Below are 9,796 nucleotides of genomic sequence, written 5' to 3'. Positions count from 1 at the left end.
ACAAAAATAGGACATTCGGTCCCATTCGTCTGTGCTAGCTCTCTGCAAGATCAATGTTACTCCCCTGCCTTTACCTCAATGTCCTCAAAATTCTTCTTCAGATAAAGATCCAATCCTCTTTTGAAAGCCCTGACTGTCTCTGCCTCCACCGCCCTCTCAGTCCGTTCATTTCAAGTTAGAAACGCTGCCCCTTAATAAAAAGCTTTTTCCCTCCTGTCACCTTTGATTCTTCAGAAATGTATCTGGATTCACAGTGTAAATTATAATGTTTAATAACAGCCACAATATCAAAGGCTTTCATAGATAGAGTGCTTCAATAATAAATCATTACAGATTTCAGGGCCAATTCACTGATGTGGTCAGTGGTGACACAGACCGGACAAACCAGAGATAAATGATAACTGTGATCTCACTAACATTCCAGTGCAGCAACTGAACTGTTTTTCTACTGGTTAAACATTGTGTGTTAATGTCATACAAATCCAATCAGTTCACACATCATGCTCAATACAGATAGACTGCCAAATCAGTATTCACAGCAGTGTCACATCATTTTCGTTTTTTTTCATTCATTTATGGAATGTGGCCATCGTTGTCGAGGCCAACATTTATTCCCAGTCCTCGGGAAGAAGGTGTTGAGCTGCATTTTTCGAACCGCTGTGGTCCCTGAGATACACCCACAGTCCTGTTCTGGAGTGTGTTGCAGGACTTTGACCCAGCGACAGTGAAGAAGTGACGATATATCTCCAAGTCAGGATGGTGAGTGACTTGAAGGGGAACTGCCAGGTTGTGGCGTTGTATTCCCTTGCTGCCCTTGTCCTTCTGGGTGGTAGCGGGAGTGGGCTTGGAATGTGTTGCTTCAGGAACCTTATTGCTTAAAGAGACGAAAAGCAGGCTCCTATTTTAATGTGAAATAAAACCTCCAAGAAACACCCAGCTTTCCTTCCCCTCAATTTTGTTGGAGTACAGAGTTAGACATTACATTCTGGGCAGACCATTTTTACAGACCATTACAAACGCAGTCCAGTTTGCCACTGTTGATTAATCATGAAAGAAAGTTACATTACTGAAACATACCCAATGTTTGAAGTCAGTCAAACTGACAGTCAGAAAATGATGGGATTATTCAGCAGGCCAGGCAGCATGATAACGGCACTTGTTCACTGCCTGAGCTCAAAGTCAAGACATCCGAATATCACAGCAGCAGCTGCTCTCCCTCCTCCCCTCCCCTCCCCTCATCTCCTACTCAAAGAAAATGTCAGACACACGGCTGAAAACCATGGCAGCCGAAATTGTCAATCACACTGAAGAGTGGAGGGAATTTGGGAAGTTTGGGATGGAAATGCTGACAGGTGTTCTCAGAGAACAATACTGACAACTGGGAATTTACACAAAGCGGGACATGGTTTTTTTTTCGCCACTCTCTTACGCGTCCCTTTACGTCTTTATCTCTTTGTCTGTCCCTTAAAACCTACGAATACATGTGAACTGGAACGTCTGCGATTTTTCACTTTCATTTCCTCTTCCCCCTTATGTTCCTCTTTTTGGTTTTCATCCTCCAAAGGAATTGTTTCCTTGATTCCTGTAAAGATTCCCCAGTCCCCAGTTTGAGAATCACTGCACTGATTCATCTCAAACACGGTGATCTATCGCCACCTACCGCCATTAGAACAACATTACAAGCAGGAAGGTCACCGGGTTCCTGCAGTTCACAGCTCATTCAAACCAGTAAGTTCCTCTCGACAATGAGCTTCTATTTGTTTCTTCCCTTCCTTTCCTTCTTTCCCCTAGCCCAACAGGGGTCCTTGCTGATCTTTCAGTTCCCAGTTCTCATACAGGGTTTATACCCAGAATATGTTAACCTGGCTTCTGTCTCCACACGTGACTGAGACCCATACTGGCAGGAGGCAGGGAGACGGTGTGAAATTATGGGATGGATCTGTTAGAGACCGTTAATGCCGCAGATTGTCAGCGGTGTTGGGTTATAATCACCGATGTTTGATCCTGGACTGAAGATGGGAAAGATTCTCTCAGTGAAAGTGTGGGTGAAAGTGTGGAGATGGGACATGTTGTCCGCATTGTAAAATGACACCTGTCCACCCTCATAGTCCAGGAAAACCCCGATCTTCCGGGGATTCACACTTGGAGTGAGGGGGATCTCATGCGGGGAGTTGATGGCGAAATGGCCTCTTGCAGGTATCAGCCCCATTAGCCAGAACCCGGGCTCAGGGCTCAGGAGGATTACTCTTTTCCTGTCCACAGACTCTCGGGCCACTCCGACTTCCCACTCTGTCTTCTCCCCCACCCCCACCTCCCAGTAATGTCTCCCTGATGTGAATCCTTCTGATCCCAGGATATATTCCAAGGGATCAAACCTCTCCGGGGTGTCAGGGAGTGGCTGCCGTTTGTCTCCGAATCTCACACTGGTCCGGTCCTCAGACAGGATGAGCCGGGGATTCGCTGTGTTCGGATCCAGAGTCAGACAGGCTGGAGCTGGGGGAAAGTTAAAATAACACAGTCAGTGATTTAGAGAGAGGGGGTAAAATTGGAAATAGACGGCGGCACAGAACAGGTGGATTAACATTTGTTCCGTCACGCACCGGATATTCCATTCTATTGAAATCTGCTCTAGTCTGCCGGTGAGTCCAGACCCCGAACAATGTGGGTGACTTCTCCCTGCCATCAGAAATGGCCCAGATATCGTTGCGTCAAACCGCTACAATAAGAGTGATTAAAATAAAACTGGACGGATCACTCAGCATGAACCTCCGAAGCAGAAACACCAGCGAAACAACCTGTCCAGTTAATACTGCAAACTCCTCCTCACGAGGGAATTCTGCCAACATTAGAAAAACTGCCCTGTGGATGTCAAGAAGCAGCCAAACAAAATCGTATCACTTTTCTCAAAATATTTGTTTCTTAACATTTATAACAGCATATTCGATTACTCTTGAAAGCTGACAGTATATTAAGTGCCAAAAATCAGTTTGTTCCAATAATGAATGATACCCATTACATGTACAATTGCAGTCAATATTTACAACGTTCATTATATGTCAATCATGCAATAAGGCTTTTTTCACGGGAGATTTTCACTAAGTCTAGGATACTGTATGCTTTATGAACCACACTCTCGGCATTTCCCGTCACCTGTAATTACCTATGCACGTGTTCACCCATAACACTCTGCTCCTCCAACTTCATCATAATTGTATCTTTTTTTATGTTGTCTTTCTCTGTTCTTTCTAGCAAAACGAATCACATCACATTTCTCTGCATTTAGTTTCGTCTTTCACATGTGCATCCATTCCACTATTTTCATGCCCTTTTGAAGTTTTCCACGATTAACCTCACAGTTCACAAAACTCCCAAGCTTCACAACATGCAGATATGCTGAAATTGTGCCCTGTAGACCAAGATATAGATCATTAATGTATTTCAAGAAGAGCAAGGGACATAATCCTGACCTCTGAGGAAGTCCACTCTAAACCTTCCTGCAGCCTGAAAAACATCTATTGACAACTGCTGTCTCCTGACACTCAGCCACTTCTTCATTCCTGTGTATATTGTCCGTTATGTTCTATTAGCAACAATTTTTCTGGCGAAACTATTTCTCCAAACTCTTTTCTGAAGTCAATTTACTGTTCACCACATCTACAGCACTATCCTCATCGACCCTCTCTGTAATCTCTTCAAAATACGCCAGCGAGATCAACAACGTTAACACTGACACATTCACTTTGATACCCTCCAGGTAAAATGGCTGGGAATGATTTACGTTGCAGAATCTCCCCGATTTAAACCTTAATCGGAGCAACCCTGAGACTAAATGCACACACAGTACTCCCTACCTGCTTCCCACAAATGTCATCAAACACCCACAATTACGTGGCAGCAACAAAATAGTTATCCAGTGTTCCTACACTAAACACAAGGAGAAGCCTCATTCTCTATCCAAACTGGAGACATTTGCTATAACTGGAGACTCAATACAATCTAGATCTTCCTTTGAATGGTGATGCCCCACCCAGAAGAACAGTCTATACAATGGTTCAATCACTGGTCTGAAAGGGACCACTGGAAACTCCCATCGGAAATGATGTAAGGAGTCTCCCTCTGTTTCCTGCTCAATATTTATACCGAAAACAACACCATCATGCTGTTTCAGGGCCTTTACTATTCGCAAATTGATTTCTAATATCCTACGTTAAAACACAGAAAATTCCTCTTTTTTCTTTTGCAATGATGTCAATGTGACCAAAAGGTGAGTTATTTGCTCACAAAGCTGTTTGCCGCTATGTTACTTCCTGTCTCGTCATCCCACCCACCATATTCCATAATCCTGGCACCACCCACACCCCACCCCGGGTTGTCGATGGTTTTCCTCTACTTCGCCCTTTCCTCAAGGACTGCCAAGCACTTCCCCTCACTGCAAACCCGTGGAAAACTGGCCAGCAAAATTGGAACTGAAGCCCGACCTCGGGGTTTGATTGGACCTCTGATCAAAGAGAGAGCATTGCTTTCACAAATTGCTTGATCTCTGGAATCACTCATAAAATCAAACTCACTCAATATAAATGGACTCATCACCTTCCCTATTGCAAGGTTAAGGATACCCTTAGTTTGTTATTGACGCTGTGACTGTGTTAAACCCGTAGATGTTTATCTTCTCCAGCATGCTTCAATTCCTCAATAAAATCATCACACTTCTCCTTATTTATTTTAGACTCGCAGTTTCTTCATCTCTTTGACTTGTCTAATGTGCCTCATTCATCACTACAGGTTAGCTCCAGCTGGCTCAGGTTCTCTCATGCTTTGATGTCTTCCTGATATAGGATGCTTAAAAAGTCAGCAGAACTACTCCTCACTAATTTGACACATGATGGCTTCAGACACTTACCCAGAGCAACCCACAGGAAGCAAAATATGACAATGGACAGATTCTAGGAATTAACAAGCGGAAATGTGAGCATTTAATCCGGGACCTCGGACACCCTTTAGTCCCTTCACATCTGGATTTATAATCAGGAAAAATCAGTGTTTTACCGGGGTTAATGGAGTTGATCATGTCCCTCCACGTTGTGTACTGTAAAGGACCTCTGAACTTTCCAAAAGACAGGCCGGCATCTGTTACACAGAGTTGCTGAAATTCATCACTGATCCTGTAAATGTAAAGAAATTATGTGGAAACATTCATCTTCGTTACAGTATTTTTGGAAGGATTTCAATGTTTAAGCTATTCCAACATTCCCAACTGCCAGCACTCTTCCTGTTGGAGAGAATGTATCACAAACTGAAAGATTAATCTTGTGCCTATAACTGAGCAAAACATAAGTTGGAAATACAAAAACACAGAATGGAAACACTTTTGTGAAGAGAACGGTTCATAGTCTGATAACAGATTAGTGACCACACTATCACAAGTGGGATCTGACCAAGTGTGTATGTATGAGGGAGCATGTGGGATTGAATAAGTGAGTGTGTGTATGAACATTAGTGGAGATGACTGAGTGTATGTAGTCGTGTTGATGTTGGGGAGCGTGTGTGGGAGTGAGTATTGTGGTAGTGAGTGTGTGTGGGAGTGCATGTGTGGATCTGACAGTGAGTGTCTGTGTGTGAGTGAGTGAGTGTGGGATTGAGTGTGTGTGTGTGGGTGTGAGAGAGAGTGAGTGTGTGAGTGTGTGTGTGTGTGTGTGTGTGTGTGTGTGTGGAAATGAGTGAGTGTGTGTGGGATTGAATGAGTGACTCTGAAATTTGGAGGATGGCAAATTGGCCATCCACCAAGCTTCAGACACACTCACTTGTTTAAGAAGGGCCGCAGGGAAAAGCGTGGGAATTACAGGCCGAAGAGCCTAAGGTCTGTGATAATTTTGAGAAGCACTTTGATATATTTGTTAAGGAAACATTTGTTTCCAATCAGAGTAAAGAGATGTGGGAGTGAACCTAATTGGAAAGCTCTTTCACTGAGCCAGCGCAGACTAGATAAAAGGATTTTTTCCCCCTATGTGCTGCAGAGTTGATAATATAAGATTAATAGACAAACCCACAACATCGAATCAGGGAATCATAAAGAATGCACAGTGCAGAAGGAGGTCATTCGGGCCATCGAGACTACATTAATTCTTACACAAGTTTATCCCATAAAAAAAACGTACCTACGCCGCTAAACCCCTAACCTTGGGACACGAAGGTGTAATTGACGATGGCCAATCAGCCTAACCTGCATATCTTTGGCGTGTGGGAGGAAACCAGAACATTTTGAGGAAACACACGCAGACACGGGGAGAACTTGCAAAGTCCACCCATTCAGCCAGGGCAGGAATCGAACCCGGGTCCCCGGTGCTGTGAGGAACTGAATTACAATGTCAATTCCAGTAGAAAATGGCACGAAAGGCACCAGGAAATAATCTGAACCCAATGTCCAGGTCAGGACAACTCATTCCGGGGAAGTTGCTGGTATTCCTGAAATGTTGCTGGCAGTGACGAGGGATTAATACTGTGACAACTGCAGAGAATGACAATTGTCAAAAATTGTTTCACTCGCTTTCTATTTTTTCCATAAATTCTATATTAATTTCACAGTTATCGTCAGTTATTTAGTGACTGTGTGAAGTTTCCCTGAACTGAGCCACAATATATTCCCTCACCTTCAGAAATATCAGCTCGTCTTTTTGCTCCATCTGTTTCTGCAACTTTGAGATTTTCTCCTCAATAGAATTTAAATTCTCCTGAATCTCTCGAAGGTTTCTCTCCATTGATTCTAGAATCCATTCCTCGTCTTCCCTGAGATCTCTGAGTAATCGCTGCTCTTTCTCAGTGAGAGTCTGGTGCATTTTAGTGAACTCGGATGTGATGTGTGTCTGCAGACTGCTCGACTGTTCCTACCAAATGAAATGTGGAACATAATTAATGTCCCTCGATAAAGGGAACAAAACTAACCGAGATCCCAGAAAATCAGCACAGAGAGACCTTACCCTAACTTCAGAAATCTTTCGTTGCTGTTTCTGTCCTGTTTCTAGAATTGCCAATTTCTTCTCTGTGAGAAAATCTAAGGAAGATTTGAGCTGATCCTGGGATTGGGAGAGAAAATCACAGAATGAAAGTGTCAGAGCAGGAAAATGCGATGAAACGTCAGTTTATAAATCTTTTCCCTTGTACCTTGTATTTTTCAACAGTCTCTTTAATCTCCATGAAGTTGTGAGATTTGTGTTCCTGCAAATCTCTACAAGTGTAACAGATCAATTTCTGGTCAGTTTCACAAAACAGCTTCAGTTCTTCCCGATGTTCCCCACAGTGAACTTTACTTTCCTCCTCTTTCCGATTCAGCTTTAATTGTCGAGTTTGCTCGGCCAGATTCTCTAAGGCCCGATTTACCCTGAGGTTTCTTTCCGGAAACTCCTCTCTACATTCCGGACAGGAGGTTATATCCTTTTCCCAACACTGGGTGATACAGGAGCGGCAGAAGTTATGGCCACAATCCAGTGTTACCGGATCAGTGAAGATACCGAAACAAATGGGGCAAGTTGTCTCCTCACTCAAACTCTTAACCAGCTGCTTCGAAGCCATGTTCACTCTCAGCACTTCCTGATCCAAACCGGTTTAACTGTGGGATGTGCCTGCATTCCTGAACACCTTCAGGTACGCGGTTTCCGGATGACGTTCACTGTAATACACAGGGAAATATGATTATAAATTAATCTCTGTCCTCTCGACTCTCAGGCGGGTTGTTAACTCTTCGCTCAGTGTGAAGGAAAAACAGGGTTAGAGCCGAGAGAGGAATCATTGAACTCTTTCGGGGGTGAGTTGGACACTGGAGAATGGTGACAGTGGAGCGAGAGGGAGGAGACGGGGATGGGCGGGATGGAGATCCCATTGCATTGTTCTCCAGTCTGAACTCACTGCCGATTACAAACCCTGTGGTGAAACACGGTGAATGTTCCAGATCCATGCAAGGAATTGTATGGATGGATGTACAGCCCCTCCTGGAGCAGAGAGTACTGCACTTGTCAAGAAAATGACAAATACTAGAAAGATATTTAGATGAGTTGTAGCTGTGATTTTCGGTTTTATTGGTTACGCAGTTAAGTGTTGTGTTTTTATGGTGCATGACCCCAAACCCGGGGACTCCCACAGCGCCTGGAAACCAATGAGGTTTTTGACAGCGGGGTGATCACTGCAAAGTCAGAATACATATGGGCTATCGTAAGAACAGAATCTCATAACTTACCTTGGTGATGTCCCAGGTATCTGGAGTGAGATTCGACCCCAGCACTTTTTGACCCAGAGCTGATTCACAGCTGACAGGGAGCTCTAAGTAGGAGACGCTTACCGCCCAGTTCTTGGAATGTTTATTTGCAGAACAAGTCTACAGAAATGAAATCAGAAAGTGCCGCGAAAGCAGGTCTGGCAGCATCTGTGCAGAGAGAAAGAGAGTTAACTTTTCGAGTCGGTGAGAAATGTGATGGGGTATATGTTGTTTAAGAGAGAGAGGGGCAGCTGGAGCAGATGGACAGCCAATGAGAGGTGGGAGCTCGGAGAGATTGTAGTGCACATGTGTTTAGGGTGCAAGACAGAGGCAGTGTGATGGACTACGCAAAGAGCTGACAGCGGTGTTAAGGTAATATAGCAGAAAATGTTAACGGAAGAACAGAATTCAGTGCCCTTACTGAAAATAATGCTAAAGAACGAGTGACGGATGGCCCGGTTGAGGAGGGGAGGGTTTACCCTGGCACAAAAAATAGTTATAGGTTTAAAAATATTCACAATGGCGGAGAACGGTTATAGTGTAAAATTATTGAATTCAATGTCGAGTGCCGACCTGCTCAGTCGGATGGTGAGATGCAGATAGTCTACTTTGCGTTGGGCCCCATTGGAACCAACGTGACCGAGGATAGACTTCCGGGAACTGGAGCAAGGTGCCATTCTAATGTGAAGGGAGCACATAAGTACGTAGTAGAGCAGCTGAGCGAGGTGAATGGACACTTTTCACCGCAGCAAAGAGACACAATTCAGTTGGATGTGTTTCCTGCCCAGTAACAGCGAACCGGACATCTGCTCGGGGCAGGAAAGAAACTTGCAGATCCAGTGGTCGTGCTCCATGGAGGTACCAATGACATAGGCAGGACGAGGAAAGGCTTTCTGTTTAGTCACTTTGAGGAGCTGGGCATCAAATTAAGGCACAAACTTCAAACGTAATAATTTCTGCTTATTGTGTGAGCCATGTGCAAATAGGCACAGAGTAAGTAAGAGTGGGGAGATGAATGCAAAGCCCAAAGACCGGTGTGGGAGAATTCGTGGGACACTGGCAGCAGTACTGGGAAAAGTGGGATCTGTTCCGTTGGGACTGCCCACACCTGAATCGTGCTGGGGCTGATGTTTGACCAAGCTGCATAATAAGGGAAGTAGAGAGAGAGAGAGTTTTAAACTAAATATAGGGGCATTGGATCGAATTTGGGAAGTTCTGATCTTCTCGGCCTTTTGGTTAAGATCAAGTGTAGTACCGACACACTGTTCTTGGTTGAAGTCATTAGGTTACATTTCAGCTTCATTTGAATCAATTTTTAAAAGCGGCACCACGGACTTTTGGCAAAGATGCAAATTAGACCAAACCTGCGAGGAGGAGCTATGCCTACTCCAATCAGCTTGGATCATGTAGATCAATCCCAAGACAGGAGGTGAGAGCCCTGTCTTGTCAGCTTGGATCGGAGATATCTCAACTTGTTGAGACTCTGAATTGGACTTGATTTAATTGAATTGGAATAAAAACAAAAAAAAAGAGTTTATTCAGGGCAGGGAA

General features: G+C 44.2%; 1 protein-coding gene across 1 annotated transcript; it reads right to left on the bottom strand.

Moving 5' to 3' along the window:
- Nucleotides 1-254: 254 nt before the first annotated feature.
- Nucleotides 255-8,305, bottom strand: LOC145337771 (zinc-binding protein A33-like). Its single transcript, XM_080182618.1, has 7 exons — nucleotides 8,228-8,305; nucleotides 7,159-7,663; nucleotides 6,975-7,070; nucleotides 6,654-6,881; nucleotides 5,247-5,269; nucleotides 5,047-5,162; nucleotides 255-2,493 (listed from the first exon to the last, which is right to left on the bottom strand). The coding sequence occupies exons 2-7, from the start codon at nucleotides 7,564-7,566 to the stop codon at nucleotides 1,943-1,945; spliced, it is 1,422 nt and encodes a 473-aa protein (XP_080038744.1). The 5' UTR covers nucleotides 7,567-7,663; nucleotides 8,228-8,305; the 3' UTR covers nucleotides 255-1,942.
- Between the last annotated feature and the right edge of the window lie 1,491 nt (nucleotides 8,306-9,796).

The sequence above is a fragment of the Carcharhinus amblyrhynchos genome, unplaced genomic scaffold, assembly GCF_965287045.1.
Source record: "Carcharhinus amblyrhynchos unplaced genomic scaffold, sCarAmb.v2.hapA scaffold_73, whole genome shotgun sequence".
In the NCBI taxonomy this organism is placed as follows: domain Eukaryota; kingdom Metazoa; phylum Chordata; class Chondrichthyes; order Carcharhiniformes; family Carcharhinidae; genus Carcharhinus; species Carcharhinus amblyrhynchos.
Note: the sequence above shows the minus strand (reverse complement) of the source record. Positions and strands in the feature narration are given on the sequence as shown.